This window comes from Corapipo altera, unplaced genomic scaffold (genome assembly GCF_003945725.1).
Source record: "Corapipo altera isolate COAL_440 unplaced genomic scaffold, ASM394572v1 343, whole genome shotgun sequence".
NCBI classification, from domain to species: Eukaryota; Metazoa; Chordata; class Aves; order Passeriformes; family Pipridae; genus Corapipo; species Corapipo altera.
In genome coordinates, this window is record NW_020884913.1 from 2,787,265 (window position 1) to 2,808,872 (window position 21,608).

The following is a 21,608-nucleotide window of genomic DNA, read 5'->3' on the forward strand; positions in this document are numbered from 1 at the left end:
CATCCTGTGATTCTGTGATTCCATGAAACTTGATTTGAGCGGGTCCTGCCGTTAGGTCAGTGAAGGATCGCCTGTACTGACACAGGCCCGTGGGGTCTGTACTGCATTGTCCTGCACGCTGCGCAAACAGGAGCCGCGGCAGCCGGAGCCGTTCCAGCGCTGGTGAAACGCTGGTGAAACGCTGGTGAAACGCTGGGTCTCGGCGGGGTGAGGACTCGGCCCGTGGCTCCTCCAGCGGCCCCGAACGCTCCTCCCAGCGCCGGGCCCGGGGCGGGCTCAGCGGGGCGGGTTCACCGCGCACCCACCGCGCCTCGGCGGCTCCGGGGCGGCTCCGCGGGGCAGGCGGGGCTCAGGGCTCGGGCCGCGATGCTGCCGGCGCTGCCGGACGGCGATGAGCGGGAGCTGGAGAGCAGCGAGGAGGGCGGCTGCGCGGGCGAGGAGCGGCGGCCGGAGCGGCACGGCAGCACCTACCACGGCCTCTACGGCTACCGCAGGTGAGGCGCCGGGTCCCCGCGGGGAGGCCGCCCCAGGCCTCGGCTGCTCCCAGCTCCCTGAATCCCCTGTATTTTTTCCCCTCTTCTCTCTCCCGGATGAGATTCTTTCCCTCCCATAATGCACCGATTCCGTGCTGCTGCTTTGACTCGCCCTCGGGCCGTACCTTTCCCTATCGCGGTCCCTGTTCCGTGTCACGGGTGTAAAATCAATCCTGGGAATCCCTTGGCTTTCAGGTCCGCGCAGGGAGCGGCCGGCGGGGATGGCGGGGCCGGGGCACACACCCCCTCCACCGAGGACTTCAGGTAAAGCCGACCTGCAGAATCACCTGCAACACGCTTTGAAGTCTCTGCCGAATTGCTGTCAGGTCACTGTTAGGTCCATTGCAGTGCCTTCAAAGCACAAACCCCTGTGAAAGCAGATTGGAGTCCCCTGGGTGCTTCTTCTGGAATACCTGAGAAATGGACACAACTGCATAGCTCAAATAATGTATTAAACATAAGCTATCATCTCTGAATTTGAACTCTCTTTTCTTTGCTACTTCATGTTTCTATATTGACTTAGGTCTTCGTATAGGTAACAGATAACAAAAATTTATTAATTTTCAGTGGACATCTTTCCATAAGCTCTGTATTACAACTAGGGAAACGTAGGAAGAAAGAGCTGCTGGGAAGGTCAGCAGGAGCTGACACCATAACTCCAGACTCCTGGGGAAGGGACAAATCACTGACTGCTCCTGATGGGCCACAAGTCAGAGACCTGTCAGCTGTCACCAGAGAGAGATCACAGGGGTCCCCCTGCTAGAGGCAGGTTCTGCACTTGGTGAAACAAAATGATAACATTTGATTTTTGCTAACAATTTCTTCTTGTTTGTAAAGCCTCACCTTGCTGGACACGAACTTACCAGCTGAAGCGGAGACAGAATTGCGCGGTTTTATCGCCAAGCGCCTCACTAAGGGAGCCCTCTTTGAAGGGATGGGCAGTGTAGCCTCAGTGGGGCTCAGGTAAAATATTTAGGATTATTTGTGGATGAGAAGCTGTAGGGAACATTGGCAGCACTGCACATCTTGCCTGTCTGCTGCTGCTCTTAGGTCTAATCCCGGTTCCATGTTCTCAGTTTACTGCTACTGTTAATAACAGCCTTACACAAAGGCACTTTCCTTTTTTATGTAGCTTTGAGAAAAATATTGCAGTAAATAATTTAAAACAGTCCATGTGTTTATGATTATTTCCTTTTAAACTACTCTAATCACACCACAGAGGATAAAAAGGTCTAAGATCTTTATATATGACCATAGGAGCCACCAGTGCTAGTGGGTGAAAATTCTCTCAGAAATCATGTATGTCTGCTTTTTGCACTTATTTATTGTGATGTATATGGAACAAAATAATTATTTTTTTTTTTTCACAGCATACCAGAAAGCAAAGTTGGTTGTTACTACTGTCGTTTCCAACAAGAAAATCTTTTAGAAATGGCAACACTGGAATCGGATGCCAATGCCCCAGAATATGTGGTCTGTTTCTTAGGTGGCTCAGAGAAAGGTCTGGAACTATATCCTTATCTCTGACTTCCTTTACCTGTGTGGAGAGGGAGATGATGTAAAAATTATCCTGTCATTTTGTCTGTTTCTACCTGAAATCAGCTCATTTGTGCACACCTTCCAGTAACTGAAAATGTCAGTGACAGCCGTATACTGAAAGGGAAAAGTGCAGGTCTTATCTGATGCACCTTATTTTCCTTAAGAAGATACTTTCAGACTTGAGCTGGACAAATACATTCAAAGTCTGAAGACAAACCTTGATTTGGAGGTAAGGCCTAACTCTTTCTTTAAGTGGTGAAAATGAATATTTACCCAAATGAATTGCTAAGACAATCTGGAAGATTTAGTCTGTAGAGCCAAAATAGGTGTTTTAAGTAGCAGTAAAACACTGTGAGAGATACTTGATTCACTGTAGTGACAATGAATGTCTAAAGTGCTCTCAACCACACAAGTCAAAAGGAAAAATAAACAGAAGGGGGATAATTTTTGTGCTAGTCATGAATCTCTTAAAGGTTAGTTAGTTAGATTTGGAGAGAAAAATGACTAATAAAAGATAATGGTCTACAAGGAAATTATCAATGTCCACCTCGATTCTTACCCCTTTTGAATGTTAAGGAAGGATTTTTTGTAGGTTTCTTGTCACATTTTTCTAGTGGAAACTCTTTCTCTTAAGTCTCTTTGTCATCCAGTCTGCTGTTGCGTGGTCTTTGATCAATTTATACCATAATATTTCAGTTCTGGCTGTTCCTTAAAATGCAAAGCCTTTCATTGCTGATAAAGTGCGGCTTTAAATGTCAAACTCATTATTTTAGTTCTCTGTGGTTTAGGATTAAGAAGGCTCTGACATCCAAATATCTTAGGTTGAGTAGATTATTAATAGGCTTCTATTTGTGTAGAAATCTAATTTGTAGTTAAAGCTTTAACGTTTCAACCTGTCACAGCAAAAGAACTTGGAGAGCTGTGTGAGCCCCTTCTTGAGGAGCTGGTTTGAGGACGCCATCTGCCCGATCCAGAGGGTGGTGCAGCTCTTCCAGGACAAACTGGCCTCTCTGTTACATGCTGTAAGTGTATTTAAAACTGGGTAACTAAAAAACCTTCAGAAGGCACCTCAGTGACTCCAACATAGTTAAAATGTTTCCGCATTTGCTTTCCCAGCAGGAGGAAATGAAGAGCAGCTTTTTTCTTCTTTCTTTTTTTTTTTTTTCTTTTCTTTTTTAATTCAGCACAAGTACCTTTTCCCTGCTTTATTGCTAAGGAAACATGTAACAATTTCTTCTATTAATTATTATAGTTAACTCATATAAAATTACCTAACAGTGCCCACGTTGAAATTCGAATAAGAAAATTAGAAATAGCCTGAGCAGGCTGTCCCTGCTATAATTCCCCTGAACAAAAAGGGGTGTTATATTGTGTATGTGCCTCCTGTAATTCACTGGAAACAGAAAAGAAACTAATCCTAGCTCTAATCCCTGAGATTGAGGAGGCTTTGGATGGAATAGCTAACAGAGTATAACTGCTGAATTTCTCCTGAGTGCAAAACCAGCTGCAATAACTAGAACATGGAGTACTGCCTTGAAAAGAACAATTTTTAAAGTACCACATTATGTATTTATTGCTCATAATTGCAATATAGCAACAGAAGTAATCGCAATGTTACATCCAGCTTTTTTCTTTGTTTGTGTTCAGGCTTTGAGTTATACTCCTGTAGAAGTAAAAAATGCAGATGAAAGAACAGAAAAGGACATCAGCAGGTAAAGATACTTTGGGACCAAGGAACCTGTGAGTAACTTGGCTTCTGTGTGTGACAGCCTCCTCCCTGCTGTCCAGGAGCTGTAAAGAATCAAGCAGTTCACAAGAGCTCTCTGTGCCAGGTTCCTGGCAGCTGCCAGCCTGCAAGGACTGGTCCAGGAGGGCACAATGACCTCCCTGTGCATTGCCATGACCGAGGAACAGCACAAGTCCCTGGTTATAGACTGCAGTGCAGCTCAGCCCCAGTTACACAATGCAGGTGAGATCACAGCTGGGAATGCTTCATGTGCCTCCCTGGGATCCTGCAGCTGCTCAGAGCTGGGCATCCCAGAGGCTGTTGAGGATATTCAGAAACTTGCAGGCTCCTGCCCAGAAAGTTGGGATTCTGGCTGGAAACCACAACACCTGTCCTAGGAAGTAGCAGGGTGGTTTGTTACCCCAGACACTGGAACTCTGGGTTGAAAATGCTTGATAATAACACCCATCATTCATCCCTATGAAAATACTTGTACAATTCAGGGAATCTGCAAAATTTATTATTCCTGTTGTGATTTTAACAAATGCTGTGAAAAGGGATTCAACAATCATAACAGTGTCATGTAATCACTGTAGCTGTGTTAGCTTTTCTCTTCCACATATACTGTTTTTCCTCAAAACTTATTTCCTGGCCCAGGCATACGACTATCAGTTGTTACATGAGAGGGATTAAACCAGGTGAATGCAGCTGTGTATTTATGTGGAGCTCATTTACTCTTCTCCATGTTCCTGAACATGTAACAGGGAGCAACAGATTCTGTGAGGACTGGATGCAGGCTTTTGTGAACGGTGCTGAAGGTGGCAATCCATTTCTCTTCCGGCAGATTTTGGAAAACTTCAAACTGAAGGTACATGTTCATATAAGTTAAAGACTTGAAGAAGACAGGTTGCTGAGGGAGCAAATACTCTTCTTGCAGCAAAAAAATGTTGTAGGTTATTTACAGTGTCTGTATGTCATTAACTGAGTAACCCTGAAGTTTAATTTGAGGCCTGGCTTGCTGCAGTTGACCCCTGTAAAGCAGGATGGAAGTTTCCTCAGGGAACGTTCCAAAGGTGTTTTCTCATTTAAAATAAACCCCACCTTTTCTTTTTTTTTTCCTTTCTTTAAATCCTGCTAATCTGAGCTGTGCACACACAATATGGTGTAACTGGTGACACGGGTTCAGTAGTTAACACTTCTTAGGTGAGCTGCCACAATAGGGGAATTCTTGCTGCAAGTTTGGGCACACCAAGTTATACCCACAGTACCAGTGGTCACATACATCAGGGACAGTACTCCATTCTTACATTACTCTTGAGTAGTAACACAAAATTGCTATTGGAAATGCTTTTGCTTCTCCTGCTATTCATCCTTCATTTCCCACATGGTCATGTGCTTTCTTTCCACACAGAAGGATAAGAATATGCTCTGCTTACTCTTTTAGGCCATCCAGGACATTAACAACCTGAAGAGGTTTATCCGCCAGGCTGAGATGAACCACTATGCCCTGTTCAAGTGCTACCTGTTCCTGAAGAACTGTGGCAGTGGAGACATCCTCCTGAAGATTGTCAAAGTGGAGCATGCAGAGATGCCAGAAGCCAGGAACGTAGTGACCGTCCTCGAGGAATTCATGAGGGAAACAGCCGTGGCTTAAAATTACCTTACGTATAAATCACTCATTTCTTCTGTGAAGCTATTGCAGAATTTTTAATTTATATTTAAAAGTATTACCCAAGTCAAACTTAAGTTGGAGCTTCACCTGCCTTTTTTCTATTTCAGATGGAGCTTTTTAATGTGTAAATATCAGATCATACAAACTCCTGCATAGTTTTTAGTGCTTACCAGATTCTCCAGCTGACTTGCTCCTGTTCTGAGGAAATCATGATGTTTGTTTTTTACAGTCACTACAGGAAAGAAAACCCAACCCCAAATCCCTTACCTGGCAAGCATTTCAGTGTTTTAAATATTTTAAATGTCTTCAAAATTATCATGTGTAATCATTAGGATCTGGCTACTTTGTTTTAATAAAGGAGCACAAACATCTGGATAGATTATAGTAAATGAATTAATCAGATTATATAAGAGAACATAGGTAACAAGTCTGTAGCCACTTTGTGCATTCTGCTTTCAAACTGACTGTTCTGTCACTGGATAAACCAGTCATTAAATGGTATGAGACAGAGCTGCCTAAAGACTGAACAGTTTCAGTGACACAGGACAGGTATCTGAAGTTCCCAAGCTATTTGATGAATCCCTTCTTTCTTAGTTTGTGGTGTGATCAGCACCTTTCTATGTTCTTAGTACCCATTTTGCATAACTGTAAATCATCATATGTTTTTTAATTGGGAAGAATTAAATCTGAAAATTTTACAGATTAAATATTAACTTTAAATTACATGAAACTTTTTCAGAATTGAAGTAAATTAAGTTCCCAGGTTCGGACTTTACAATATTTTGTTGTATTTCAGCAATGAATTCTTTCCCACGTCATAGGACAGGTGGGCAGCAGAATACTGAAGGAAATCTTTGGCTACAGCTGGAATCCAAACTCACAAGGTCTCTGAGAGACCTCCTAAATGAGGATGATTTCTGCAAACCTGATAACAGCAAAACTCCTGTGGTTTCCCTTTGCAGCAGAGGCTGTTGGGAGAATTCTCCCTGAAACAGTGACTGTGACGAACGTGGTTCAGTGTGACTGTTGTGCCTCTGCTCTGTACTGTGATGACAGAAGTTTGGTGCTTTCCTGTGACACCACTGTGTGGAATAAAGTTTACAATAAACTCAAATCCTTAGTAGTGTGCCTGTAAATTGCAAATGAGTGTTGTCCTTGATGTCTTCTGTGTAAAACCCGTTATCACAGAATGCAGAGGAGCTGCAAGTGTCATATTCACAGCTCAGTGCTCAAAAAGATAAGTGGGATGTGAAGAACAGGTAGCGAGAAAAAAGTTTGGTGCTCGTAGGCAGTGAGACTTCTTGTGTCACCTGACAAACAGCGACAAAACCCACCCTACCTTCTTGCTGGAAGTCCTCAGGTAATGAACAGAGAGATTTCAGTGTCTCCAGAGAGCTGCCAGGAAGAGCTGAGTCCCACACATAGTAGCAGTGATCTCCTCCCTTAGGAATAACACATCTGACAGGAGCTGCTGCTGGTCACATCTTCATCCCTGGAAGTTACACTTTAACCCACAAAATCCCAACAAAAACATAAAATATTTTTCAAAATAAACCTCCCGCTTCCACATTGGAACTTTCTGGATATGTTGTTTCCTCTGTCGGTTCAAGAGATCAGAATGTGTTGGCTCTCAGATTTAAAGACACTCAGTAGAGACTGATGTTTAAAGAGCACAACCCTCCTCCCCAATAACAACATTTAAACAGTTTAATGTTCTTGGTAGTCACCTTCCCTGCAGTGCTGAGGTCACTGCTGCACTGCAGTGGCTGCTGCCAAAACGTGGGACAAGACCTGAATTTCCATGCAAGTCCCAAGCTGGTTCTGCATCCTCATTATGTCCCAAAAGAAGTGAAGCTGCACTTTACTCTCCCCTTTATCTCCTAGACAGACATAAAAATGAGTTACCAATGTCATCCTTAGAAGATTCCATTGCAGAGCTCCAAACCAATTGCTCTCTTGTTAAATAATGTGTTAATTACAGACAAACTGACAAAACCGTCCTTGAAAGTTTTTTCTTGGTTGTTTTTTGGCACGTGATACTTAATTTTATTAAAAAAGAAAAGAAAAATGAAACAGAAAACAAACAAAAAAAAAACCACCACAAAAAAAATTTTAATGGATTCTGCGCTCAAATAATATTGTTACAACAAAAATATACAGAATGTACACAATACAAAAATATTTGGAGACGTACCATAGCATCTTACCTTGCAAGTATCACTTTGTTTTACTAGCCCTTCACGGGAAAGTATCATTTGTTCAGTATTTTAAGGCAGAAAATCACTTAGTTTAGTGCTTTGTGTTTAACACTCGGATGTGTTGTTAACATTAGCAGTGTAAGCAAAAGAAAAGCTGCATAAATCTGGCTTTATTTGCAAACTAAACAGACACTGTGGGGGAGTCAGGAGAGAGTCAGTGACAACGTGTCTATCAAGCTCACTGAAAATAAGGTACTTTTGCTACTTAAGTCAGGCCTAGGGAATATTTTGTGCTCCTGCTGTAAAGTACCCTGAAACATAAATTTTCTGTACTCCTACTGGCATTTCAGAAATACCTCATTAGAAAGCTTTTTCCAATTAAAAGCCAATGATTAATGGTGACATTAAAAATACATTTGCCCTTAAACAAGCTTGGTTCCTGTCTTAAGTATGATTCTTTTTTTACAGAGCTGCAGAATGCACTGTTTTCCTTCATAACCAGCTCTTGGCATCAGTGATTGCAGGAGGAACCTCTGAGTTCTGCCCCAGAGCACTGCAGAGCAGCCACCTCTGTGAGGAAACAGGAGAGCAGCAGCATTCAGAGGTGCTGGCCTGGCTGCTCCAGGGCCCAGCTTGTCCCCAGAGGTGGCTGGTGTTGAAGTGCACCCACATTCTCCAGTTCCACTTTGGGTAAAGCCAGAGGATGGGGTTTCCAAACTAATTGAGCTGAGCTGGAATCTGTGTAAACAGACTTTGAGCTCTTTACTCACTGAAGAATGTGTGAAAGTCCTGCCCACAGGAGATGCTGTGAGATGAAATATTGGCACAGAGCAGCAGCTGCCTCGAGGTCAGCACAGAGTCAGGTTAGTGCCAGCTGTAAAGTGTCAGGTTCATCCTTCCTAGCCCAGCTCAAACTGAAATGGTCTGATCTGATCTGAAACACATAGGCAGTGTAATCCATCAGAAGGAGCAAGGTCTTGGGATGCAGAATCCCCAAGCTTTATTTCTAGTAACAATTTCTCCAGCCTCCCCCTTCCCTGTTGATAACATACTTCCCACTGCCAAAGGAGCAAGTAGTGAAAAATCACAATATGCCATGTAAGTGCTAAGATTCCTCCTCGACTGACGGGGGAACAGTGACACAAAATGTTGTCTTAAGAACTCAGCAAATGTAAATTCATCAGCATATTTACGACTCTGCTACATCTCACTCAGGGACTGTTTCTGGTAACCTCCCTCCTCTCCCGTCACTGCACTACAACTCTCTCCCTCCTCCTTCCTGTGTTATCACCCTGTGTAAAATTAATCTTTATCTGTCTCCAAGCATGAGGGAATAAAAGGTGCCATTTGGACTTTGATCTACCTGGTTCTCCTCCTTCCTCCTCCTGCTCCCCACGGCTGCCTGAGCCCCTTCTCCTGCCTGTCCTGGGGAAGGCAGGAGCTGGATCCCGTGCTGGGGAAGAGGCAGGAGCCGGATCCCGTCCTAGGGAAGGCAGGAGCCGGCTCCCGTCTTGCCTCCGCGCTGCCGGCAGGTGTCCCTGGAAGCTCCACATCCCGCACTCCCGGGTACCGCACTGCTCCTGCCCCATCCCCGCTGGACCTGCAACGTGCTCTCTGCAAGGGAATCCCTGCACAGAAACGGCTGATTCTTTTCAGGTGTTGTGTCCTCACTCAGGGACACAGCACAAAATAACTCCCTCTCAGGTGCCCTGTTCAAACCTGTCCGTGGGTGACAGTCCTTCTGCTCTGGCACTGCACAGCCGGGAGAGGGTCAATAAAGTCACATTTTATGTGACTGATGTAAAATCCTGGCAGCAGCTGAAATAAAACCATAGGAATCACCAAAAACAGTCTCTCGGAGGACACTCCTTCAGGAACACGTTGCTGACTGGGACAAGTTGGAACCACAAAGGAGCAGGATGGGGAATATTCCGGCTCTGACACGAGCCAGCAGCTCCAAGGACATCTGGAGGTAACAGGAAAGCCTGGCTGCTCTCAGCTCTGTGGTGCTGCAGCACTGTGGCACTCCTGGGTGTGTTAGAAAACAACATAACCAGAACTCACAGTACTCTGTAGAAACATAACAAGTTCTCACACTGTAATTTTAGTGATTAAAAGAAATAATTACAAAAGCTTAAGCACTTGGTGCTGCTCCTGACTCCGTGGGCTGATCGATTCCTAGCACACAACCTGCTCCATGTATGGGGGGAGATTTCAGCTCTGATGAGCAGGAATGTGAGAGGGTTTCATTGCTTCACTCCCAATAAATCTAGTACTGCTTTAAAGTCTGGCCTTTCTGGTCCCCAGGGCTGTTTGTAGACTTGCTCAGGCAGGGTATGGGGAGACAGAATGGAAGTCAGGAAGATGAACAACAGTTTAAAAGAACAAGTCATAAGCTCAACCTCAGAGCTGTTTTCAACCAGTTCATGTAAACTCCATTAATCTATGGATAAAGGACCAGAGAGGGGGGTCTGCATTACTCTGTTCAGCTCCTTCCCACTCCTGAGCAGACCAAAGGCATGTTTGGCCATGGTCAGGCTGATAACTGGTGGCTCATGAATCTGCATCTTGCTGCTTCACCCCAGAGCACACACTGGCAGGCACAGGAACCCTCACTGGGAAGAATCTGATGGGCATTAAGTAGCTTTCAGCTGAGAAACCAAAAATAAAAGCCAATTGGTGCACATTGTACTCTGGTAAATTACAGACAAAATAGTTTGGAGGGGGTTTTTTTGCAATTGGAATTTCCTACCAACATTTTAAAAGTTTCCCTAAAACTTCAGGGGAACTCCCAGTCCTGGTCACCTCTGTTTAAAGGCATCTTTAAGGAGAAAGGCTTAGCAATAGGTGAGGGAAGGAATGTCCTCCTTACTTGTTAACCACGTCTCTGCCAGCACTCTCCCCGCTCTCCTGCTCCCCTGCAGCTCCACAAGGAGATGATCTCCACTGCTACAGCACTCCTTGGGCCAGCACCTGGAACAATCCAAGGGAACTCTCATGACTGCTTCCATCTGGATCTGAACTGCAGAGGTGAAAGGGCACAGGGAACCCGAACAGAGCTCTGACCCTTATCTCTTCCTCTTGCTCCTGGGTCTGAGGGCCCACAAGCACTGCACTGGCCATGCAGAACAACAAAGGTGCTGTCACCCTCAGAAATCCCATTTCTGTGCACAAGGGTGCCAAAATTGTTTCTTTTCAGGTAAGGCTTTTTTCATTTATTTTCTCCCACCTCCCTTTCCCCGAGGCAACAGAAGTTTTTTCCAGTGCATTTTGTGGGAGCAGAACTTCACCCCTCAAACCACAGTTATTTTTCCCACAGGAGGCAAAGAAGGGGGCAGCTGAGAAGCACTTGTGAATATCCCCTCTAGAAGGACAGACTCCTACCAGCTTGTGGTATCATATGGCAGCAGAGATAACACAGCTGAGAGAATAAAGCCCATGACACAGAGACATTTTGCTACACAACTACCACAGTGCCTGTGAAATGTGCTGTGGAAGGCTCAGGGGGTTGTGCCTGGGCACCAGCAGGGAAAGGGAAAAAAGGAAAAGAGGAGCTTGTCTGGAGAGACTCTTCTGGCTTCTTTATCCAGACCATCCAATAGGTGGGTAAAGAGGAGAGAAAAGGAGGGCACCCACATTCCTGGACTGTGGTTTGGCAGCTCTCTAAAGTGACAAGTAAGTTAAGCACCTTACAGACAGGAGTACCTGTAGGCACTGCTCATGCCACAGATGTTCCCCTGTGGTCCCCAGGTCCCTGCAGGCAACTGTGTGGACTGTGCCACAGCCCAGTCACACTGCCTGGACCTGGCCTTGGCCAACGTTAAAGAAAAAGGCAACATTGCAACTAACTCTTGTTTGGAGCTCCTGAACACCCATTGCCTCAGGGAGAGGCACCTTCAAAATGCAGCAGTCACCTTAAAACCAGTTTTATCTGTTTGACAATGATCACTGTAGCACCATAACACCATTTCCACTTCTGTGGGAAACCAGTGCTGCACACAACCTGATTTAACTCCACTGCCTTCAGTGGACCTGGCCCCAAATGGACTGTATGGTTGCAAAGGCTGGATAGTTCCCACCCTGGGCTGCTGTAGGTGATCCTGGTCCCACTTTTCTAGGAAGAACCTGCTGGAAGAGTTGAGATCCTTCCTAGGAGCTCACTGCAAGGCCAGGTGTTAGGTCAGCGTGGCCAGAAATACAGTGAGAAAAAAACAGCACTTGATTGTCCTCTGATAAAACCACAAATGAACATTTGCCCTCCTTTTCTTCATCCCTCAAAAAAGAAACCCCAGCCACACCCTCTTGCCACAGTAGGCTGGGGAGGGGGGGACTAATTAATTAAAATCAAGTGAAACATGCACAGTAGAAGTCACCTCTGCCTGGTGTCCACAACACTTTAAGATTCCCAATGTTTATAGTGCAATTTCATTTGACCTGTGGTTGAAGCCCAGTCTCCATCACTTTGTGTGATTAAGTTCTGCTGATTCCTTTGAAAGTTGTGCAAGACAAGTTTCACCACAGGCTAAAATACCTTCGGAACCATTCAAGTAATTAGACAGTGGCACTGGTATGGCTGAACAGTCAGATGTGTCCATAGAGACCAGACTCAAGCCGCCCTGTGAGTACCATGGGAGTCTCTAATTAGTAAATGTCTGCTCTTTTTCCCTTTTAGTGTCCAGTAACATTGAGGAGATTCACTCTGCAATTGGCCCTAATTCCAGCACTGACCTGGGAAATACAGATACCTCCTACAGAACGTTGATGTGTGCCAACAGCCCAGGCAGTGAGCGCCCAGGGGCAGGGCACAAACCGCAGGGCACGGCCAGCCAGGACTGCAGAACCTGCTGGATTTGTGGACAAACTGATCAGCCCATTCTTTCATGAGATCCTTAAGCATCTCCTCCAGCACACACTTGTGTTGAGAAGAATCATCCTCCCCTAAGTTAAACACAAAAATAGATCCTCCATCTCCATTCATGCCACACAGCTGACAGATGATTTCCGCTCTCCAGTTCTCTGTCCCGTGGTTTCAGGGAGGGGGAGGTAGCTTTAGATCCAGCAGGCTGTAGGCAAAAATGTTCCAGAAGATGGCAAACAAGACAAAAATGACATAAATAGAAAGGAAGATCCACCATAAAGTCTGATCTTGGAGTCTCTGCTCATAGTTCCTCAGGATGACGACTCCCAGGGTGATTCCCACCATGACCCCTCCCAGGTGGGCCATGAAGCTGGGGTGGGGGCACGGCGGGTACGCCGAGGGGTGGAACCGCAGCCACACGGCTCTGCCGAATTCAAAGCTCACTGGAACAAAGGAGGAAAGATAAATTAATTGTCTGTCCCTTCTCGAGTCCATCTGGCAGGCAGCACTGTGTCCCCAGAGAGAGGGAGAAATTGCCCGGCACGGTGAGCTCAGGGAAGCTGGGAAGCCTGAGCTGTGTCAGGACTGTGGTGCACAGAAACGAGGTGTCCCCAGTGCTTGGTAAGTGGGAGTGTAGATAGGTGGGGATATTCCCCTCCCAAAATTTATACCAAAACCATAAAAAAAAGAGTTGGAATTTGAAGACAGCTGTCTGTGATGAACACATGGCTTAGTTTCCCTTGTTGTGCCACCCTGGGGATATGGCTGGAAGATAATTCATTAGTGTGTGGATAATGCTGCTGCCACCCCAGATAGGAAGTGCCCCAGGAAACCCAAGTATTCTCATTACAAAAGCATTGCTTGTTTTAGGAATCCCAGGAGAAGGTGTTTAAGTCCCACATCTCCACAAACACCACAAGCTGGCTGATGACAAACCCTCGTTCACAAACCATGGTGTTGAAAGCCAAAATCTGCAGTTGAGAGTGGCGTGGTTTGTGCTGCCAGAGGGTCCAGCTGCAAGTTCCCACCAAAACTGCTGCAAAGTCAAACTCCCTGAATCAGCATGAACTGTTATGACAAGGACTAACAAAGCAGGATTCCTGCATGCCAAGGCCTGTGTGATACTCACTACAGATCAAGGCGACAGCCATGCGCAGCAGCTTGAATTGGCACTTCATCCCAGACCAGTTCTGGAAGAGAGACAAGGAAAACAAAGTGGTGCTGCATCCAAACCTGGCTATTACACTTGGATCTATTCTCTCCACCCACCATTCCACACACAGATCTGTCAGTCCCAGAGGCCATGGCCATAAAGGATATATGAAATTCTGCAGCTCAGACCTTTAGCTGAGCATACAGAAATAATAAAGACCTCAGTAAAAGCATAACAAGGAAACAGTGCCATAAGAAAGCCTGGATTCAGCCTCCTCTCTCTTCAGACTTGGTCATTAATCAATATAGTGGGAGAAGAATCTCTGAATGGTAATCAGAAATCACAGGAGAAATATTTAAATTCCTCCTTTCTCATTTGCACAACATTTTCAAGCAGAAAAAGAGATCAAATTTTGAGGAACTCAGAAGCATGACTACACCATTATTATTATCCAGTGACTAAATGAAATTTCTCCCATTGAAAGCAGTCTGAGATCCCAAGATAGTCAGGTCTCTCATGAAAACCTCCCTGTTCATCACACTGAAGAAATAATAATTAAAAAAAATGCTTGTAAACTCTTCAGCCTAACTTTAATGGCACCCATTGACTTTTCAGCCTGCTGAAGAAATATTTTGCAATATGTGTTATATATATTCAAGGTTGATGTGGTATCTGTCTGTAAATCACTTCTGGGGCTGCAAAAATGCAATCTCTACAAAATAAGTAACTCATTTTCTCTCTCTCCACAGAGAAACCCAACCCAGTCAGAAAGCTCTGAGCTCATGCTGATTAATACTGTGCTGCTTTCTTCAGCTTTCATTTCCATGTAGCTGCTTTGAATTCCTCCCCTCACTCTTTTCCTTGGGGTGACATGCTTTATTGCCTCCCCCTGTTGGTTATTTTGTGTATTTAATTCCAGTAATATTTCTTTTTACAAGCAGGAATGTTCCCATTTCCTTTCACTGTCGGGAGGCTCAGGGGAACAGTGGGTTCAAGAGACCCTCCTTGAACCAGTTCCTCCTCTCCCAGCACCCAAAGCACCTGTGCCAGGCTGTGCTTTGCCAGCAAACAGCCACAGTGTCCTTCAGCATCACATCTAGACAAGAAGTGAGCAAAGACAGAGAGGGGGAAAGAAAAGCAAAAAAACCCTTCCACCAGAACTGGAAAGGCAGCAAAAGTAACTTCAGATGATAACAGAGGCAATGGATAATGGGGAAATATAGATGCTAAGGTTGCAATTGCTAAATAAATTTGGAGGAGGCCAATGAGTAGTGAAATCACAGACCACTTTGTGATGTTTGAAGAAGTCTGGGAAGGTAACTGCTGAAGACTTTCCACACACCTCTGGCGGAGCCTCTTCCTCTAAAGCAACCTTTGTTCCTATGAATTGTAGTGTTAAAACCCCTGTGTCTGCATTCCCACCCTGGGAGGCAGAGGAAGCTCCCTCCTGCTTCTGTTGGCACTGTGGCAGGGAGTACAAATCATACTAAAAATAGCTGTATCTAAGGAGGCAATTCCCCAGCAGAAACCCTGTGGTACAGGGTAGCCCCTCTCCTCCACTCCCTGCCTCTGCCAGCCCTCAAGTGTCCTAATTTGGACACCAGCCCCAGCTCATTCATGCTCTGAAAAGCTTGAAGATGGCAAAGGAGACCAATTCTGCTCAGGAAATCACTCATTTCCCTGCTTCCAGCTGCTCCAAAGCCTGTCTGGAGCAGCACCATTGTGGGGCACAGCTGGAGCCTGCTGACTGCACTGCACACAAGCTTTAAGTACAAGGTTTTCTTTTAGGCTCGACTCCAGGACCACCACACACTCACATGTTTGCCAGCACCCACCCAACAGACTTTCTTTCTCTGCTGCAGCCAAACCATGTTATCTTCCCACTCAGAGCCAGGGGAGAAGGATTATCATAATTTTTATGGTTATTCTGCTCTGGCATTGCTGGCACAGGACAGACATGCACCCCTGTGCCACCACACACAGTCCTCTCTCAGCAAAGCCCTTTTTGCCAGTGTCAGCTGAGGAGTCCCCCAGGCAGATGTGCTGGGCTCTGCCACCACCTAGGGAGGGCTGGGGTGGAGCTCCTGCTTCCACCTTTAGAGGAATGTTGCTGCTGCTGTTTACTGACCTTTGTGAAGTATTTCATTAGGTGAAACAGCCAAAAGAGGCATCACTAGATCACTCCAGTCTGGGTTTTACAAATGGAGATAAGGGACATTCTGCACATGAGTTCACTGAGCACTAAATTTCATTAGATGCCCACTAAAATTACATGGCACATGCAGACAGAAACATGTCTGCACCTTCTGCAGAGCCAGGCAGCTCCTTCTTCTCAAACACTTGGCAGCCCTTGCAAGGATAGCTGATAGCCTGGAGAACACTGATAAGTCTCGGAATACCAGCACTTTTGGCTTCTCCTGGCGAGCTGCCAATCATCAGGGGACCGAGCCACCAGCCCCAGTGTCACATTCCCATTGCAGGAGCACACCACTGAGACAAGACTTAACTCTGAATGACCAACAGCTGAGCCAGGCCTTATTTCCAAGCCCTTTGGGCCACCTGGCTCACTTTGGAGAGGTCAGACAGTCCTTCTGGTACTCACCATCACTATATTGGCCAAGTGAGCGGAGACAAGAGCATACACACCTCCAGAGGAGCCCACCACCGGCGCCCTCATGTCAGCCACTGACACTGCCAGGGACCCTGCAGAAAGAACAAGGGTTTGGGACAACTGCCAGCCAAAAAAACACACCTTCTCCTCCCCCACATCCCTGCTACTGCCTGGTTGTGCTAATTGCTGCAGGTCAGTAATACAGAAAGAGAAAGAAGGGGGAATCGATTGGCTTGTGGAGCCAACCCAGTCCTGTAAAACTGCCAAGACAGTGAGTGATTGATTCCTCTGCACCTACTTTAAAAGCAGCCAAGCAAGGCAGCAAAGTATCTTTAGACCTGTGCTACAAAAAGGCACTTATACCCTGATTGAAATAACAAGGAAGCAGGAGACAGACAAATGTCTGTGTCCTGTTTCTCACCTGAAGATAAAATAGAAGGAGCTCCCATGTTGGCAAGACAAATATTTGCACAGGGAGAAGGAACTCTGGACTTGTAACTTAGCATAGGCCTCTGATCAAAGCACAGCCTGTTACTTTTAAAACTTCAGAGTAAAACCAGCTAAAAATATCCTGGATGGGGGCAGGAGACACATGACAGCAAAGTGACAGGTCAATCACATAAAGGCACCACTGGTAACAATGCACCCAAACACAGACGCTGCTTCTGCTTATCCCAGCTGGAGGCTTGGATCTGCTCAAAGCTCCTTTCATTGCCAAATTTAAGAGTAATTTCAGAGCTAGAGAGACAAAGGCAGACTTGGTGTCACAAGACAGGGATAATGAAGATCTTTTTGATGAGCAGGAACAGGAAAAAGACACTTTAGCAAATCTTGAGAGAGTCTTCGGTAGTACATAATCTAACGAACTTCTGTGCTGATTGCTCAGCTGGTTCTGGGTCAAGAAAGTGCTGAGGTTCCACCAGCCGACTGTGCTGACAGCTCCCTCCTTCACTGTATGGCCCTGAGACTCCTCAGCTCCTCAACACTGCCATTAAGGAAAATGTTAATGAGGAATAAAGGAAGGAGTAATGAGAACTCGCAGTTAAGTCCTCAGACGCTGCACTGAGACTCTCAATTTCAGCTTCAACGTGTTTCTCAGTAATGTCAGACAGATGAGAAAAAACCCATAAAATTGTGGCCCACATCTACATTCTACTGTTTATTCCTGACTGTTTAGGAGCTGACTTATCCTTATATTGCCACATCCTCATCATGAGTATATCTACTTCTCTCTCTCCTGGCACATATCAAAGAATTAAGCACGTTTCACAACTGCCTAACAACTCCAATGGGTATCAAGGGATGTTTTTCTGCCTGGCACTGTCTGGTCACATTTGTAGTTCCATTCTGCACCAAGAAAGGAAGTTTTCCCTTTCCACTTGGCACTTTCTTCTAGAATTTATATGTCATAAGGTGGGAAAGGCAAGCCCATGTCCTCAGGAAGGTGAGAGGCAGCTGGAAACTCGCAGTGTTCCCCTGGGCTCAACTGCAGCAGGTTCAGTGTTCCCCTGCCTCCCTCACCTGGCACAGGTGAGTGTATTTACACACATGAGTGAATCTCCAGGCTTTGGTGGATGTATCTATGCAGAAAAGCTGGGAAGTTGCAAACTGGGAACCACTTCAGTGAGTGCTTTTTAAAATCACAGTCCAGGAACAGTGGAGCTGGTCTGCTAATTCCTTTCTCTGCATTAAATAGTGTGGTGTTTGTACTGGGCCTCGTCCTGTGTCCTAGTCCAATTACTCTTTCCACAATCTCTCTCCTGGAATGTAGGATTTATTAGTACCCAACACAGCCCATTTTATAAAGGCTTTATCTGCTCATTATGGAAAAAAAATAATTACGTAGCTGGGAAAATACACCCAACCAAACACCATAAATCTGGAACTGAGGCAGTCAGTCATTGTCTGAGTTCCACTGTGAAGCTTCTGGTTGTTCTCACACCCTCCTCCTGTTTTAATAAGATGTTGATCTATTGTCAGCTAACTTCCATCACCTCCGAACTGCTGGAAATTCCAAACATAAATAAAAGCAATACAGTACAAGCTGAAAATCAATCAAACCCCATGGTTTCATGATCAGATGAATTTTCCAGACTGCTGTGCACTGCTCACAACCTACAACCAAATACTTCCTGCTTACTCAGGCTGTAGAAAGCTGATAGGACAAATGGAGGCAGATCTGGCACAGGACCAGCATCACCTCCACATTCAGCAAGACCATCTAAAATAAGGCTATTTTAAAGCAGCAGGTTGTTGGTGCTTTTTTAGGAGGTCTCCTAAACGCAGAGCCTGTGGCTGGATAGAAATAGATGTCCAGCTGTACCATAGTTCCCACTTCCAGCCCCCAGAAGGATTTCGATGCACAGAAGATCAGTGACTGCTCTTCTCATGATCCCAGAAGTCACAAAACATTTCTCCTACACAAAAGTCAGCACAGGCCATTTTCAGCAGCTTCTCCACCTGGGGCATCCAGAGGTGTCACCTACCTGCCACAACTCCTGCGACGTACACGAAGCTGATCCTCGCGGCTCCGTGCACCATCTCCAGGGGAACCCCGACCAGGAGCTGAAGGACAACGTTGAGTCCAAGGTGTTCTATCCTGCAGCAAGGAAAAACACCAGTTGTCCTCTCTTCCAACTCTTTGTCTACCCTTGAGGCAGAGATATCTTGGAAAGAAAAATCAAACAGCACCTGCTTCACGTAAGTAGATTGTAACGCTGGGAAAAACAATGGTTCCTGAAAAACTCATGCCCAGAGCTGGGATGTTTCTTCCCTCCTTGCTGCTTTTATCTTTTTCATATCCACCCAGGTCCTTTCAGCCAAAGACCTCACAGAACGTTTGGTTCTTAGTCAGAATTATTTTTTCTTTTTTTCTTTGTTTGAAGGAGTTAAATGACTTGTCAAAAAAAAGCAGCAAGATGGCAGCAGAGCCTGGAACAGAAGGGAGAAATTTGACCTGCTCTTCTCCTCTCCCCTCCTAATGACAGAGCCTTTCCCGGCACATCACAGTGCCATGATGGGGAGGGGGTGTTAAGAATGAGGTGAGTCTGGAAGTTCCAAGGCAGTTGAACCATAATGCTGCTTAACAGTGTGTGCTGTTTGACTCTTTTCCGTGCCTAATTCCATGTGATCCTGGTCAGAGTGGGAAGCACAGGGTGTTCTGATCTCTGGTCAGGGGCCAGGTGTATTCACTGAAGCTCTCTCTTCACCTATCCTTGTTTTCAGTACTGTCCATAGAAAACTCCTGCTGAAGACCACGGGAAGAGCTGAGAGGACCCTTGGAGAAACCCCCCTGTCCCACTGTGCAGAGCCACCTGCAGCCTGGGGGCAGAGTGGGACAGCTCTGATGTGCAGGTTGGGTAAAGGCTCCAGTGCAGCAGCTTTGGCCTGAGCTGAATCAATAGTTTCAAAGCAAGTTCTTTGGTGCTCTAATCAATACAACTTAACAAAACTGTCCTGCCACTTTTCAAAGCTCTATACAAATATTTTCCATCTGCAGGATCTTCCAGTGAGGTAAAAACAGCACCAGGCCCCTGAACAGGGTCCTCAACACCAAGGTAGTGCCTGAGATTTCGCCTGGGCTCACAGGGCTGTGACATCCCACTGGAGCCAGAGTATCCTGCTTTTTGTGTGGAGAGTACTTGAGTCTGCTCACAAAGCAGGTGGATCTAAATGACATAGTGGTACCTTAACACAGAAGGCAAATGTCTTTGGGGGGAAAAGAAAGCAAGGTAGCTAATGCTTTGATAACCTACATCCCATTTTGCACAAGAAAAGGGTGGCTCACAGGCAGCCACCAGCAATCTTTGGTTTAAGTTGTATGCATTTCCACTGTTTTGGTCTTTTTTTCATGTTACCATAGCAATTTCCCATATACATCAGGGAAAAATACTGCTGGTGAGATGCAGTAATGACAGAACAGTCTCATAAATGAGAATTTAAAGTTGGACCGGAAAAAACTGCTAGAAATGATACTGCAGGAAACAGTCCTTTCCTGACATCTTAATATTTTTGTTTGCATTGAATTGCTCTCCAAAGATAAATTTCTCTCCTGCACGAGACACTCAGCACTGCAATTTGTCATCATGGGAAGCTGCTGCATGGAGCTGAGTTCTTTCATTCCCTTCCTCAAGGCTTTGGAAGCCACTGGACATGGTCATACTCTGGCACTTGTTCTGGCCCTGTGTGTTCACAGAACTCAGGAACTGGATTAGGAACAACCAGCAAAGGTCAGACTGAGATCACAGAGAAGAGTCAAAGCATCCCAGTGCCCTTTCCCAGAGAGGAGGGCAGAAGCCTTGGCTGGCACACAACGTCATGAGGTGCCACCTGACATTCTCACACAAAGCCCTGGGTCTGATTTTTCAAAGGAAGTTTTTGTAAGAGCTCAGCAAAGTTTATCCTGGACTCTAAAGGGACTGCTCTGATTCACAGCTGTTCTTAAAAGACTTCCCAGGAGCAATCCCATTCACTTCTCTTCCCCATCATGATAAGAGCTTTGAAGTCTCCACAGTCAATAAGAACCCATAAAATATAATTACCCTTTGCCAGTGCTGAATGTGTCATTCTTGAAATGACAATTTCATTGATTTATTAAAGACTTTCTCCTTCCCTGGGACCAAACAAATGGGACTGAGCATCAATGCAAGTCATTAGTTATGGCAGTGATACAAATGTGTGGGCTTCAGATAATCAACGTCTGCTTTTCATGAAAGCAGAAGGGCAGAATTTACAACTTTGCCTTTTCAGCCTTGGACAAAGCTGCCTCCACCAGGACCAACACACAGCCTGTACATTTTTGGAATCTTTCTAGAGGCACAGCCAGCCAAGCCCTAGCAACTGCTGCCTTCCCTAACACCTTCTGGCTGCCACTGGCTCTTCAAAAAAAGACCCGGTGCACTAAATTAAGGAGCAGTCCACATTTCCATTTAAAAGTCTCAGCTGGAAGCAGGATAACAATGGACCCATGGCATTGTGTTATCCTCCCGTTTGAAAACGAGAGGAGAATGATGGGCATCCACTAAAAACATTATTACCTTTCCAAGATTTATCGGTTTTCCTCCCGAGAAAGGAGCTTCACACACAGAAGTCAGCAATAAAGGAACATTTAGCTTAACTCCACACACTGCAGATAAATCACGGGGTTTATTGCTCCAGGGGGACTCTCCATTGTTTTTCAGGCCGTGTAGCTAAAGGATTTGGAATCCATCAGCACAAGGAGTCCTCTGCTCAACACCTTCCCCACTGCTCCACTCTGGGCCAGCCACAGGGGTGACATAAACCTGGGAGTGTGTGACATAAACCTGGGAGTGTGTGAC

General features: G+C 45.6%; 2 protein-coding genes across 6 annotated transcripts in view; one reads left to right on the forward strand and one right to left on the reverse strand.

Moving 5' to 3' along the window:
• Positions 1–284: 284 nt before the first annotated feature.
• CUNH17orf75 (chromosome unknown C17orf75 homolog) lies at positions 285–6,601 on the forward strand. Its single transcript, XM_027654606.1, has 10 exons — positions 285–494; positions 729–797; positions 1,371–1,496; positions 1,904–2,044; positions 2,244–2,301; positions 2,975–3,094; positions 3,720–3,784; positions 3,905–4,041; positions 4,563–4,666; positions 5,243–6,601. Exons 1-10 carry the CDS (start codon positions 367–369, stop codon positions 5,450–5,452), a joined length of 1,158 nt encoding a protein of 385 aa, XP_027510407.1. The 5' UTR covers positions 285–366; the 3' UTR covers positions 5,453–6,601.
• Positions 6,602–7,571: 970 nt separating this feature from the next.
• RHBDL3 (rhomboid like 3) overlaps positions 7,572–21,608 on the reverse strand; it is a 64,177-nt gene continuing 50,140 nt past the window's right edge. For all 5 annotated transcript variants that reach the window (XM_027654394.1, XM_027654391.1, XM_027654390.1 and 2 more), the window contains 4 exons: positions 18,777–18,889; positions 16,282–16,382; positions 13,656–13,716; positions 7,572–12,969 (listed from right to left, as the gene is read on the reverse strand). In XM_027654394.1, coding sequence (XP_027510195.1) covers positions 12,698–12,969; positions 13,656–13,716; positions 16,282–16,382; positions 18,777–18,889 — 547 coding nt within the window. In that variant the 3' untranslated portion in view covers positions 7,572–12,697. The remainder of the gene's footprint in view (positions 12,970–13,655; positions 13,717–16,281; positions 16,383–18,776; positions 18,890–21,608) is intronic.